The sequence below is a fragment of the Sus scrofa genome, chromosome 15 (assembly GCF_054392235.1).
Source record: "Sus scrofa isolate SSC_HxYL_T2T_F1_AM1 chromosome 15, Sscrofa_HxYL_maternal_Yorkshire_Landrace_v2.0, whole genome shotgun sequence".
Classification (NCBI taxonomy): Eukaryota; Metazoa; Chordata; class Mammalia; order Artiodactyla; family Suidae; genus Sus; species Sus scrofa.
The window spans coordinates 24,993,514-25,009,259 of NC_139397.1; the positions used below are offsets into that span (position 1 = coordinate 24,993,514).

Here is a 15,746-nt window from a genome sequence, read left to right on the forward strand (position 1 = left end):
CAATAAAACATTCAAAAAAAATAGAAAAAAATCACTACAATAATTTCAAATATTCAAAATTTCAAAAAGTGCTGACATTTGAGCTTAAATTTTGTGAAATCACATTTAGCTCATTTCACTGAGTTGATATATAGTGAAATTTATTATAAAATGATACCTACTGTAATTACATCCTGCCACCTGAGTTTACTATTTTATAACAGGAGTGAATACATAGTTTCATGAATAGGACACAACACATATTTGTTCTTTGATTGAATAATCAGCTAAAGTATTACTATCTATCTTAGGAAATTATATCCTATCTTCTAGGCTAATTATGTTTTACCTTACCCTTCTTTGTTCTAGATAATACTGTTATTTTAACTTTTTTTTTTTTACCACTCACTTGATCCTATTTGTATTACTATTAATTGAATATTATAGGTATTCAATTACCATATAATTGGAAAGCTGGAGAGACACTGTGAATCCAAGATAAAAAAAAAAAAAAGTTTCAATCTACTGGAAAGGATGCTGAAAAAGTGAACTGTGCAATACTTTGAGCTAAGTACAACTATAGATATAAACATAAGTTATTATGAAAGCAACAAGGAGGAAAATTACCTTGGCTGGAATAATCAAGACGCCTTCCTGGAGGAGGAATACATGAGTCTAATGTCTGAATAATAGTTTCCTAGGTAAAGAAGTACATAAGAAATGACATGGAAAAAGACTTAAAGATGAGAAATGATATGATGGATGTGTATACAGAGAGTGAACGTTGTGCTACTAGAGTCAAGCTTGAGGTAGGCAGGTGTGCCAGACAAAACCAAAGAAGTACTCTAGGCTGAATCTTTTCCAAGCATGCCCTATAACTGATAATGTAGCCAAATATAGGGAAAAACATATTAAAACTCTATATTTTCTCATATGGTTTAGAGTATTATTTTGTGCATGTTTCATACATGTACATGTTTAATGGATTTATATATGTATAATTTATACATAATTATATATAATTTAATATATACATATAAAGAGAAAGAGAAAGAGAATACTAAAATTATCTTACTCATTAGAACAATTTGCTAAATGAAATGAAAAGACGACCCACAGAATAGGAGAAAATACTTGCAGAAGAAGCAACTGACAAGGGATCAATTCCAAAATTTATAAACACCTCCTGCAGATCAATACCAAAAAAAAAAAAAAAAACCCATCAAAAAATGGGCAGATCTAAACAGACAATTCAACCCCATTAAAAAATGGACAGAAGATCTAAACAGAAAATTCTCCAAAGAAGACATATAAATGGCCAAAAAACACATGAAAAGATGTTCAACATCACTAATTATTAGAGAAATGCAAATCAAAACTACTATGAGCTACTACCTTACACTGACAGGAATGGCCATCATCAAAAAGTCTAAAAACAAATGCTGGAGAGGGTGTGGAAAAAAGGGAATCCTATATGCTATTGGTGGGAATGTAAATTGGTGCAACCCCTAGGGGAAACAGTATGGAGATTCCTCAGAAAACTAAAAATAGAATTACCATTTGATCTAGCAATCCCACCCCCAGGCATCTATCCAGAAAAAACCATGACTCAAAAAGATACATGTATTCCACTGTCACTGCAGCACTACTTAGCCAAGACATGGAAACAACCTAAATGTCCATCAAAAGAAGAGTGGATAAAGAAGATGTGGTACATATGTACAATGGAATATTACTCAGCCATTAAAAGGAAAGAAATAATGGCATTTGCAGCAACATGGATGGACCTAGAAATTATCATGCTAAGTGAAGTTAGACAGCAAGACACCAGTGTCATATGCTGTCACTTACATGTGGAATCTAAAAAATGGACACAACGAACTTCTTTGAATCTGGCTCACAGATTTTGAAAAACATGTAGTTTCCAAAGGAGACAGATTAGGGGGTGGGGGATGGGCTGGGGGTTTGGAATAGAATTGCTATAAAATTGAGTTGTGATGATCACTGTACAACTATAAATGTAATAAAATTCATTGAGTAAAGAAAAATAAAAAGGAAAAATTTGGAAACCACTGTCCTTGATCATGTGGTCATAGATGGCCTTGTATGACTTACTATGGAATCTGAACTTTACATTAGGTCATAAGACACCTAGGACCATGATCAACTGTAAGTGAGAAAATCTGATTTGCATTTTAGCTAAGATACCCTGATAGTTGTGAGAACTGTTTTAAGAAGGATAAAACTGTAGGAAGGAAAACCATTTAAGAGGCTGTTGCAATCATTCAAAAGAGAGAAGGTAAGGACATGAATGAAACTGTAGGGGTATATGCAGATCAAAAAAAAATGTGCACTCAGGACTTGGTGATTGATTGGATGTTATGGTAAGGTAAATAGGTACAAAGGACTCAAGGGTAACTCTCAATCTTTAGGTGATGAGGATGTGTTCCTGGCATCAACTGAGAGGTAGCACAGGTAAAGGAACAGATTTAGGGCAACTCTGATAGGTTTATCTTCTGGCATGTTGAATTTGAACTTTTTCAATGCAAGAATGCATGCAGTCTTGCTAGATTATTCATTCATTGAGTTTTTGTATCTATATAGTTCAAAGTAATTCACTGGCTTCTAAGGAGCTAACTAGAAAGATAATATGGGGGCTTTCTTTTTTTTTTTTTTTTTTTTTTTTTTTTTTTTTTTTTTTTGTCTTTTTGCTATTTCTTGGGCCGCTCCCGCGGCATATGGAGGTTCCCAGGCTAGGGGTTGAATCGGAGCTGTAGCCACCGGCCTACGCCAGAGCCACAGCAACGCAGGATCCGAGCCGCGTCTGCAACCTACACCACAGCTCACGGCAACGCCGGATCGTTAACCCACTGAGCAAGGGCAGGGACCGAACCCGCAACCTCATGGTTCCTAGTCGGATTCGTTAACCACTGCGCCACCACGGGAACTCCGGGGGCTTTCTTTTGATGTACTCTCAATATAGGCTGAGAAACAGCTGTAACTTACTAGAAAGGGATAGGTAATGTATATGGCTACTAAGTACTTAAAGGAAGATGACTGATTCTCCAGGAAAATTGAAGGAACATTCTTGGTCATTTCAATATCCCCTAAAATACATGTAGACTTCAATAAAAAGTATTGATACCCATTTTTTAAAGCAGGAATTTGTTCACAAGTCATTGTGCTTTTTTCAGAAAGCTCAGAGCAAATTTATATACTGTGTTTTATTATCATGTTAACTATGATTCAAAACAGTAAAGTCAAACTAGAAAATCAATATAACATAAGATTCTTATATATCTCTCTGTCACCTATGAATTGTACGATATACATACACATTTAGGACAGCCATTTAAGATAGAAATTTTATTGATTTTTTTAACAGTGTTAATAATAACTTTTTCCTATTCTGAGAAAAGTTATTTTTGGCCTTACCTTTAAGTGCAATAAACATTGATAAATTCAGGTAATCGTTAGAGCAAATTTTCTGTAAAATTTTTAATAGTAAACTTAACTTTGCCTTTCTGAAAATATGAGATGTCACTATGCATCCAAATCAATGTTAACTTTTAATATAAATAATTCATAGATGGTGATTTTAGAAATATATAGCAGTGCTTGAGGGTTTATTTTCAGTAAATATTCTATCATTTTTGTTATTTCCTTGGATGATAATAATTTATATCCGATGTTTCTCCTTTTGCGGAGGAAATATCAAAATATTTTCTCTGGTTTTACATTCATAAAGATGAGAGTACATTAAACTAAAACCACATTAAAACTTCAAAAGCAGACACCATTGCCAAACTTTTTAGTTAGTATACTTTTCATTTCATTATCATATACTTTGTATTTTTAATTTTAATAGTTAATACCTTATTATATTTATTGTGTACTGGGCGTTAAGTGCTTTAACAAAGCATTTATTTATGAACCTTACAGCAACTCTATTATTCCCAATTTACACATTGGGAAATAAACAGAAAGATTAAGTAACTTGCCTGCACCATAGATTCTCTTAGTAGAACTGAGATCTATAACTCAGAAAGTCAGAACACAGTATGTGAGCTGTTAGTTATTGTGCTACATTCCTCTCTCCAGTTAACTTCTTAAGTAAGGATTCTCCCCCAACCTCCCAGCAGGGTTGATGAGAAAAAGAAAATCCAAACATATTTGCTGGGAAATCCTCTTGTTTTTAAGGTTTTTACTCCATCTTTGTCTGATTTACTAATTTGAGGTATAACATGGAAACCAAGCATTTGAGAAACAAGATTTCTGCCTTTTCCCTATTCAAAAATAAAAGTGAAACAGAATGGCAGTGTTTTCTGAAACGGATTGATGGTTTCCTGAAGAAATGTCTGAGTAGGTGTCCCCTGAAGATACATCTATTCAATGTGCTGTCTCAGTTTTATAGCTCAGTTTTTGGAAGTCTAAAACAGAATAAATTAAAGCAGTTTCTCCTTGGAGATGCTCTCGGTCTCTTCTAATCTGAAGATGATTAGAATATGACAGTGCATTTTGGTTCTCACATGCTACCTGAAAGTAAAAGTTAGGCACTCAAAGGCTGTGAAAACTAACTTAATGCATATGAAAACCAGCACAGTGCAATTGCTTTGAAGAGAAAAGAAAGTCAGTGCTTAAGAAAATGCGATTCTTTTTGTTACCCTGAGAGGAAACATTTCCGAACCTGAAAATGGAATTGCTCTTATAATAAGTATGTTTAATGCAAATTCTATTCAGGACACAAAAGCTAGGCTGACATATACTTCTTATTTGATAAGAGAGTAATTTAACAGAGAATGTACATTATCTAAGGTTTCATAACATTGTACCTTAAGGGGATTAAGATATCTAAAACCTTTGAAGTCTGCAGATTTTATTTTATTTACTCACAAGATGGAGTTCTTACTGATTTGTTGTGTGGGAAAATTGCCGTTAGCGTTTGTATTGATTTGCCTTTCTCAAAATAAAAGAAACAAATGTAATTCATTAACACTTTATTATTGAATTTCTTTTAATGTGGAGTATTGAGAACTGAGGTCATTGTTAACCTGCAAAATGTTTGAAGAAATGATTTCAAAGTTGGAAAAGAATATAAAGTATAATTTGATTCTTATCTGTTCCCAGGCATCTGATAATTCAGAACTGGCTGTCATCACAGATTTTGCTCAGACTATTCCTGAAATGATCTTGTTGTCCCTCCCACCTTTTACAAAGATGATTACATTTATGAAATTGGTTACTTCTCTTAACTAGGTTTCTAAGAACTATATTGTGGATTTCTCCTAATCCAAATGCTCCCCAGTTTTCAAGGATCTGCCAAAGCCTCACTTCTTCCACAAAATCTTTCCTGATGACCTTGACTGACCTTGCTTTCCTCTCAGTTTGTACAACATCATAGTCTTCTCCAGAGGTTTCAGCTGGTGCACCGTGGCACAGAGTGCTAAAAAAGAGGGAAAGTAGCAATTGAATTAGTAGTACTAAACCTTTCATTTATTAAACCAAGAGAAACAAAGATTATATTTTATTAATAAAGTATTTACATATAAAGAATATATATTATTAATGTTTTGCATATTATTGAATACATCATAAAATATGTACCCAAATAGAAACATTAAAAGGATTAGGGACAAAAAAGTGTAAACCACAATTTTAACGTTTTATTGCATTGTCTTGGATTTTCTTGGTTTTCCTAGTTGTTCCCTACAATGTGGATATTCAACTTAGTTGTCACTTATAACAAATAATATGTTTAAAATATATGTGAATTTTATCATATTCTAAAAATTTTTTTTCTGTAGCTTCCAAAAGTGCAAGAATTGCAATAAGATGAATAACTAAGATGGAAGAAATGAGTGCTAACAGAAAAATTAGGGGGAAAAATAACATGAAACTAGGAATAAAAAGCACATAAAATTCTGTATTTTTCTGACAGGTTGGCAGCAAATTTAATTTTTTCATAGTTCTTTTTTTTTGTCTTTTTGCCATTTCTTGGGCCACTCTCGGGGCATATGGAGGTTCCCAGGCTAGGGGTCGAATCGGAGCTGTAGCCGCCAGCCTATGCCAGAGCCACAGCAACGCAGGATCTGAGCCACGTCTGCAACCTACACCACAGCTCACGGCAACACCGGGTCCTTAACCCACTGAGAAAGGCCAGGGATCAAACCCACAACCTCATGGTTCCTAGTCGGATTCGTTAACCACTGAGCCACGAAGCGAAGTCCTAATTTTTGTAGTTCTAATAACCAATGCAGGGAGAGAAATATAGTCAATTTCAGGGCTCTCAGTATCTATATAATTTTTTAAAAATCAAGCAAAGAATACATACCTGTGGCATAGGACATAGACATAGTTTAATAAACCAGCTTGTTGGGAATGGAGAAGGGTCAAGGCAAAGTAATCTCCCTATGAGCCACCTTGTGATTTGGCCTGATTCAGGCATAGACTGAAGAACAATGATTTCTAAAAGATCTGGTGCCAGTGGCATATCAGAATCGACTAAATAATTTTAATTTTTTTTTCAAGTTAAAGCCTTCCCTGAACTAGAGAAAAAAATCCCCAAAGCTAATATTCTCAAGGCTGTGTCAAACTCTTTCTCATTTCCCTCCTTGAAAATTCCTTTAGCCATGTGCCATTAATAGCGATGATATTATAATGGGGGTTAGGGCGGGGTGTGGTGTATTGGGAGTAGCATTTTATAATAGAGATCTCCTTCTCAAGATCTTGGACCCTGTGAAAATCAAATATTTTTCTTCTTTTCTCTATCTTTGACAGGTTAACTAGTAATTCTGAACCTGCACTCTAGCCCAGACTAAGCAATTTAAAATCTTTGAGATGTGCCTGCATCTTCAGTTTTTGTTTTGTTTTGTTTTTTGGTTTGTTTGTTTTAAACTTCCCCAAGCAATTCTAATGGGCAGCCATTTAAGAACTGCTGAGTTTAAGTGATGTAAAGGCAAGCCTGTTGCTGAGAATGGGGCAATGGTTAGAGATGGTTTCTTTTTGAAGAGTAACTAATCAGAAAGGTGTGGGAATGATCAAATGAATTGGGAGGGGAGGGGAGGAGCTGAGGATAAGGTGTAAACTAGTATTGACTAAGCTGCCACTGAAAAAAAAGGCCTATAGCGGGCATGGCCATGGTGATAGTAAATCTTCATGTCTCATGCATGCATGAACTTTATTGCATTGTTTGTATTTCAAATTTCTGCATGCGAGTGTGGGTAGGAGTAGAAGTACATCAAGAAAAAAACAAAAACAAAAAACAAAACTAGGTCCTGTATCTGGACTGAAATGGCACAACAGAAACAAAATACTACATTGAGACACACAATGATTAGAAAATGCAGGAAAGATATGATAAAGTCTCTCCAACAATTAGAGAAGGTGAATTTTGAAAGAGTGAAAGATAGGGTTTGAACTGTCTTGTCATAGTTTTACAAGGAAAATCAGTTTGGAAACTATCACCTTAGCCAAACTAGAGAAATCAATGGATTGCACAGCCTTAAGACAGCCTTTGTAAATGTAGAAACGATTTATTTCTGGGGCCTGTTAAGGTCACTGCTGATACATAGCAAAAACAAACAAACAAACAAAAAACCAAAAAAACATGGAGAATGCTTATGTTTCTGACTTTAAAATGGGAAAGATGTCTACAACCAGCTCATATGAAAGTGGTAGCAAATAATTAAATTCCAAGTAAGAGTTGGTGCTTAGAGTGGTGGGTGGGGAAACGGATATTGAGCATTGGTAGTATGAGTTTGAATTGGCTCCATCCAGCCAAATCTTACTTGTATATAACAACAAAAGCTAAACGTACAAAACATCCTGACACCTTTCTCTATGCGGTAATAAAGAGTCTATCTGTAGATAATAGTTCAATTGCCATAGATAAAACATTCTCTAGAACTCAGTCCTGAGTTTGTCAAGAAACCAGATCACAGTTTATATAGAATTTTCTTAAAGATAACTATTGAAATTGAGCATAATTGTCTTTATTTAAGTATGGGGTAGAGTGTAATGGGTCCAACAGTATGGAAAAAAAAAATATTGGGTAGATAACTTGAGATGGTCAAATTCATATATTTCAGTACTTAAAATTTTAAACTATCTTTAAGTAATTCTTTTTTATAAATTAGTTACATATTTTAATTAATTCATTAATTTTTATTGAAGTGTAGTTGGTTTGCAATATTATATTAGATTCATAGTGACAATATTTCAATAAACCAAACTCCATTTAAAGTTATTATAAAAAAATGACTATAATCCCCTGTGCTATATAATATATCCTGTTACTTATCTATTTTAGACACAATAGTTTGTATCTCTAAATCCCATGGCCTATTCCGCCCTTCCTCCCTTCTCTCTCCCCACTGGTAACCACTGGTTTGATATCTATTTCTGTGAGTATATTTCTATTTTGTTATATATATTCATTTGATTTATTTTTTAGATTCCATAGATAAATGATACCATAGAGTATTTGTCTTTCTCTCTCTGACTTACTCCACTGAGTGTGCTACTCTAGTCATTTGTCCTTTATCTGACAAGATAAACACTATAAATCAGGTTGATAATCATGGTGACTAGTCACTGGAAATAAGAGCATATTTTAAATTTCCTGAATGTTCATCTGTACTAGGAAGTCTTCATGGTTGAATCAGCCAGATATGAAGGGGGTGGTAGCATTCAACAGTGGTTGTAGAAAGGCTATTGTGTAGATTCTTCTTTTGGAGAAAATTGTTTGAAATGTTAATTATTGTATTAAAATAAGCCCTACCTACTAAAGCTACCCTATTTCTCAGCAATTCTACCTCTTTTTATGAGCCCAAGAGAAATACACTTTTTCTGCTACAAGGACAAGAATGTTCATATCATTGTTCATAAAAGTCAGAAATTGAACACAATCTGACTATCCAAAATAGGTATTTTCACACCATGGAAAAGTGTTATACACAACAGAAAAGATGAGTGTAATAATTATAATACTGAATGAAAGAAGTCAAGCCAAAAGGTATATACTATATGATATCATTTATAGCAAATTTGGAAAGCAAATCTATGGTGATAAAAGTCAGAATAGTGAATTCCCACTAGGGAAAAGGAAGGCTTCTAATTTGCAAAGGATACAAATGGGGGCTCTGGGATGCTAATAGTGGTTCTGTATTTTGAACTGGGTGGTAGTTACATGGCTATGTTCCTTAGGAAAAAAATCATCAAGATGTACACTGATGATTTATACACTTAAATATGCATAAATTATACACGATAAATGTATAATAAAAAGCGAAACAAACAATTTGCCTCAGAGAGATCTAGTTCAACACATTTCTAATGATGGTTTGAATGAAGATATAGAAAAACTATTTATCAAATTCATGAATATCACAAAAAAAGCTTCATTAAATATCATTATTTTTTTAAAAAAAATATCAACAGGCAGAATCCCTAATGAAATTTACCAAGCTGGCATTTAATGGGATAAATGCAAAGTTCTGCCACTGGAAAAAAAAAAATGTGGCTAAACAGCCACTTGTAGCATGATCTGGGAAAAATCAGTGTGTTATCCTTTTAGCCTCAGACAACAGAGCTAGTCAAAATGAGCAAAAATTACAGGGAAAAATTAAGATATTTGTAACAGCTAAAATTGGGCTATACTTTGAGATACAGTGCTCCCTTTAAGTGCAAGTGAAAAATTAAATCTTAGAACAGTTTGAAAGAGAACCTAAAAGTTATCTAAACTCTGCTTTCTCTTAGTTGTATCTGTATCTCTCTCTTTCCCCCAGATATGCTTATGTATTCATATTCATGTATGAGAAAGTGAGGCCAGGAAAGACAAAGTTACCTTGTGAAAGTGTCCTGGTAAATAGTCGAACAATAAGAACAAGCACTAGACTCTTTTCATTCTAGTCTGCTATATTCCTAGTGTGCTGGTGATTAAAAGAGAGGAGCATAGTAACCTTATATATTGTGTTTCATGTGGTTGCTTTTCCATATTTGTATAGTGTCTTATAGAATAGCTTGAAATGCCTTTGAATTTTCTAGGATCCAACAACCCAAGATAACATGAAATCTAGTGTGTTCACATTGGGTGATCAACAAGTGTTTGTTAATTAATCATAAGAAAATAGACCACTAAGTAAAACTGCTATTACCTTAAGTTACAAATTTAATTTTCTAGTTTTATATAAAACACTACTTATTATCCTGTGTCTTAGGATAGTTTATTTTAAATTCAACCCTGGGAGTAAACTTCATGATTCCAAGGACTGGCTGTCATGTTTACCACCATACTCCTATGCCAGTATGGATGCTTAGCACACACCGAGAATTCTATAAGAATCTGTTAAATGGAGATAACTAAAGTAAAAAAAAAAAAAGTCGTATTTTGAAATAAATGTCAGAACAGTTATAATAGTCTTTCCTTTCTATCTATATATATATTTCCATTTTGTGTCTTTAAAGTTTGTTGTAAAATTTTTATCTTCTCTCAGCCTGCTTTTGTTACTAATTAAAACATTCTTGATATTACATTAATTTTACAGATATTCCCAGATATTCAAAGACATGTTCTATGTCTTAGTGAATTTATTTCATTTAGAGTATGTAAGTGTGAACATACGTGTGAAAATAGTGGTAAGGAAAGAGGATTTGGATATAGATGAGTGATTTAATTCTTCTATCCTCTTGGGCCTCCTTAAAGCATCACTACATGATTGATTTGCCTACTAATCTCCCAATATACCTAGTAAAAGTATACAAGAAAACATCTCAGTTCCTCAGTGCTGGGATCTAGGGGACTTGGCCATTTAGAGATAGCTTCAGCATTACAAATTAGTCTACTACTCACACGGTGGATATTCATGAAGTGTCTAATGCACATGTGACTGTATTGGTAAAGGTTGGGTCAATTGCAGTCCCTACCTATGATATATCTCACATCCAATTTCGAAGAAGAAATGCAAAGATGCAATTTTAGTTCAATATGATAATAAAGGTATAGTAGTATATGTGAGAAAGAATGTTTTCTGATTAAACTGGAGAAAATTTTGCAGGGTTGGCAAAGCTATTAGAGTATTGGAACAGTAAGGGTGACAGATATATTTATTTATTCCCTTTCCCTAATACTTGTGAAGATTGTTGTCAGTGTCTTCTTTGAACTCTTATAAAAACACGTCTTTATTATATGCTGCTCGTATTGCACTATCATGAACTGTCATTTTTATGTGCATATTTTCTGTTCTTTAGCTTATAAAGTTTCTCACAGTAAGAGTTGTGCCTTCCTGTATCCTCTCTCAACCAGTCTTTGTATAGCCCATGACATTCACTCATTTATTCACCAGATGTTTACTTTGAGCTTTTTATGTAATAGGCACTATTCTAGGTTCCAGGGAGATAAAGCAGCAAACAAAATGAAGTCCCAGCCCTCCAAGATATTATGTTTCTGTTGGACAAGATAAATAGTAAACAAACCAACCAGTCAATATATAATGTGTTTGACAGTAATCAGTGCTATGGAGAAAAATAAGTTTGCAAGAGAAATGGAGCATGGCAAGGAAATCATTTCTATAAGAGTGGTCAGGGAAAGTTTCCATATCAAAAGGAATATTTGAGCTAAGATGGAGCTGTGCAAGCAGCTGGGAGAAGAAGATTCCAAACAGAAGAAAAAGTAACGTAAAGAACTTTAGACTGAACAGTATTTGGTTTGTTTTAGGAAGAGAAAAGTCTCATTACTAGAGATGGGTAAATGAGAAGGAGAGTGGATGGATGCCATCTGAAGGGGCTTGAAGGATGTGGGTAGGTCATGAAGGTCCTGAGAAGGAAATTGACTTTTACCTTGGATAAGAGGGCAAATGATGAGAAAGTTTGAGTGGAAAGGAAAGAAATAGTAATTTACCTTTTAGTAGGGTGACCCTGGACCCTCAGTAGAGAAAAGGCTTATGAGGAAGGGGGAGTCCTAAGGCAAAAGTGGAAGCTGAGCCCAAGTTAGAGGCAGTTACAACTCTCAGGCAAGAGTTAATAATGGCTTGGATTACATGGTAAGTAGAGAGCATAAGAAGTGGTGGGATGAGGGACATGATTTGAAAGAAGAATAAAAAGAGGCAAAATATTTGGTAATAGATTGAAGATGAGAGTATTTGGTGATGGATTAGATTTAAAGTGTAAGGAAAAGAGATCAAGGGAAATATAAGGTTTTTAGCTCAAGAAACAAAGGATGGAAGTGCCCTCCATCATACCACCCTGGCATGGAGTTGGTGTCATATGGAAGACTGAAAGAGAAGCATGTTTCAGGTGGAAATCCAACATTTATCGTTCACATATCAAGGTTGCCATTTCTACAAAAAGTGGAAATACAAATTAGGTAGTTACGTAGATGGGTCTGTTTGCATAAGAAAATCAGATTCTATATGTTGTGTAATATTATTAAAAATAATGCTTATTTTTGATTGATTCACTCTTTCAATCATGAAAACATATCAGCTGATACTTTGATAAAGTCACAGAAATCGAACAAGTCCTTGCTTTTTAGATTTATACTTGAAAATGGTATCTCTGCTCTGATTTAAGCAATTGTGTATCTTACTTAACCATTGTTAGGATTAGACACTATTTGGAATTTTTCCCCAGATAGGTAAAAGAATTTAGACTATAGTTTATTTGAAAGCGTATCCCCAAATTTACTGATAAATGGCTTTATTATACTAACTGCCTTTTTTTTTTTAATTTCCTTAGTCTGTCACTGTGCCAGATGGAAATTATATTGGTATTAAAGGATTTGTTCTTCAAATGGCCATGTAGGTCACAACACAAAAACTTACTTAGTTGGTGGCAAATTTATTATTTAATGATTTGTCCCCAGTGTCTTTCTGGTGGCTGTATTTAACATCATTGATCTATAATTGCTACCCTTTATGCATATGCATGCACATATATTTCATTTATAGTCTCTAGACACATTTTTCACTCAAATATTCAAAAGGCACTGTTATTTAAAGACTCTGTGATAGTAAAGTCATTCTTCAAGTATTCCTAAACCCATCTGTACAATGAGAGCTTGAAAAAGAATGCACAGGGTCTGTAGCTGACATTTGGGAAACAAGTACCTCAAAAGGAATAATTGGATGATAAGGTATTTTTGAGGCTTTATACATCTTAAATATCCTTATGCTTAAAACAACCTTTATATATTTGACATGCGTTTGTTTCTTTCCATTCCCTATTTTTTTTTTTTTTTTTTTTGCCATTTCTTGGGCCGCTCCTGCGGCATTCCATTTTCTATGTTGAGACTTTCTTGATTATCTCTGGTAGTAGTCCCTTTATGCACAGAGAACTCAGACCCAAGAATAATGTTAAGAGAAAAACTGAGGCCCAGAATAATATGGTTTGATATCAAGATTGCAAATTCATAGGGGATAAGTATTTATTGACTTAAAATGAATAGGGAAATGAAGAAAAAAATTAAAAGGATAAGCTAGATTATATATGCATATATTTCAAAATTGCTTTTAGAAAACCATTTAACTAGGTTTTCTCATGTTGTTTTAATATCTTTCTGACCATTTTTATTAGCAGATTTTCCTGAGGAACACATAGTCCAGCAAACGCAGAAATACTGATACAGTGTGCTCCCAATACATATGTTGATACCTTTTATAGTGTGTTATTGTTTTGTTTTTTTCCTTTCTTCTATCCGTAGAAAATGATACCATCTACTGGACAGACATGGGCTTCAATAAAATTAGCCGAGTTAAAAGAGATCAGACTTGGAAAGAAGACATCATTACCAATGGCTTGGGAAGAGTGGAAGGGATAGCGGTTGACTGGATTGCTGGTATAATCCATGGCTTTCTCTGCTTTTGTTTCACACCTATATTGTTAGGGGCTCAATCAGCTTCATAAAAATTCTGTTTCTGACTCACATAATTTTTATAATTTTTTTGATACTTCTAGCCACAGGGGTAAATAGTCTCTTTTGCTTTTGGCTTCACTCTTTCTAATGCTTTTGAGCCTTTGGATAGTGTTTTTATGTAGAAGTAGATTATGTGGTGTTACCTTTGCCCAAATCTCCTGAAAGCTCCATGAGGCTGGTAAACAAAAGTGTTAGAAGTTCTGTTTTGCCTGAAGTCAGTAGAAAATGAAAATAGAGCTCTTCTTCCGGTGAGAGAAGTTTCATTTTCTTTTTAACATATAAATGTATCATTATATGGTTTAAACCACAGATGTGTGAGATTAGGAAGTATTTGCATTTTAGCTTATTTGTAGATTTCTGCTTAGGAAAAGAAAGTAAATTATTTCTTAATAGTTACATGAATGCTCAGAAAGTTAACTTTAGCTATTACTTATAAATAAGTTTTTTCTTGCAACTATATATAAACATTTCTGTATTCCTCCTAGGTAACATATATTGGACAGATCATGGTTTCAACTTAATTGAGGTTGCCAGACTCAATGGCTCCTTCCGTTATGTAATTATTTCCCAAGGCCTGGATCAACCAAGATCTATAGCTGTGCACCCAGAGAAAGGGTAAGTTTATCATTTACACATCTTTTGGGGGGTTTTAAGTGAGCTTTCCTATGTTTCATTAAAAGAAAAATCCAGACATTGATATTAATATTCATTTTTAGTCATAATGGCTGCAATGGATCTCAAAAACATCTTACCTAAGCAGAAGAACAAAGTTTATTTTCACTTTGTCATGTATATTTTAGCATGCATTTGATGGATTAACATTTATTGTACAGCTCTTTAATGTGTGTATAAATCCAAATGAGTACACCAGTGTTTTCCTAGATTCTCAGCTTAGTCTGCTCTAGAACTGTTTATATATTAGTACTCAATTTTTTTGCTGAATGAATGAAATAACCATTTGATAGCCAACTTAATTCTCCAATATGTCTAAAGCTTCAATTTATATTTATATATCTATAATTGCCATATCAACATGTTCACTGGTTTTTCTTTTCTTTTTTGGGATCCAGATAAGTATGTCAACCTGTCTTTTTTTTTTAAAATGTTTTGAAGGCTAAGTTACAATGTTCTGTCAATTTCTGCTGTACAGCAAAGTGGCCCAGTTATACATACACATACATTCTTTTTCTCACATTATCCTCCATCATGTTCCATCACAAGTGATTGGACATAGTTCCCTGAGCTATACTGCAGGATCTCATTGCTTATCCATTCCAAATACAATAGTATGCATCTACCAACCCCAAACTCCCTGTCCACCCATGGCAACCATAATTCTGTTCTCCAAGTCCATAAGTTTGTTTCTTTTCTGTGGAAAGGTTCATTTGTGTGCCCTATATTAGATTCCAGATATAAGTGATATCATATGGTGTTTGTCTTTCTCTTTCTGATTTACTTCATTTAATATGAGAGTCTCTAGTTCCATCCATGTTGCTGCACATGGCATTATTTTGTTCTTTTTTATGGCCGAGTAGTATTCCATTGTGTATATATACCACATCTTCTTAATCCATTCATCTGTCAATGGACATTAAAGTTGCTTCCATGTCTTAGCTATTGTGAATAGTGCCAGAAAGAACATATGGGTGCATGTATCTTTTCAATGAGGGTTTTGTCTGGATATATGCCCAGGAGTAGGATTGCTGGTTCATATGGTAGTTCTATATTTACTTTTCTGCGGTACCTTATACTGCTGTCCATAGTGGTTATACCAATTTATATTCCCACCACGGATGTAGGGGGGTTCCTTTTTCTTCACACTCTCTCCAGCATTTGTTATTTGTAGACTTATTAATGA

At 34.1% G+C, this 15,746-nt stretch overlaps 1 protein-coding gene across 5 annotated transcripts in view; it reads left to right on the plus strand.

Moving 5' to 3' along the window:
* The window catches only part of LRP1B (LDL receptor related protein 1B), a 1,884,722-nt gene that overhangs the window by 1,406,344 nt on the left and 462,632 nt on the right, over window positions 1-15,746 (plus strand). For all 5 annotated transcript variants that reach the window (XM_084998912.1, XM_084998914.1, XM_021076285.2 and 2 more), the window contains 2 exons: window positions 13,676-13,810; window positions 14,374-14,503. In XM_084998912.1, coding sequence (XP_084855038.1) covers window positions 13,676-13,810; window positions 14,374-14,503 — 265 coding nt within the window. The remainder of the gene's footprint in view (window positions 1-13,675; window positions 13,811-14,373; window positions 14,504-15,746) is intronic.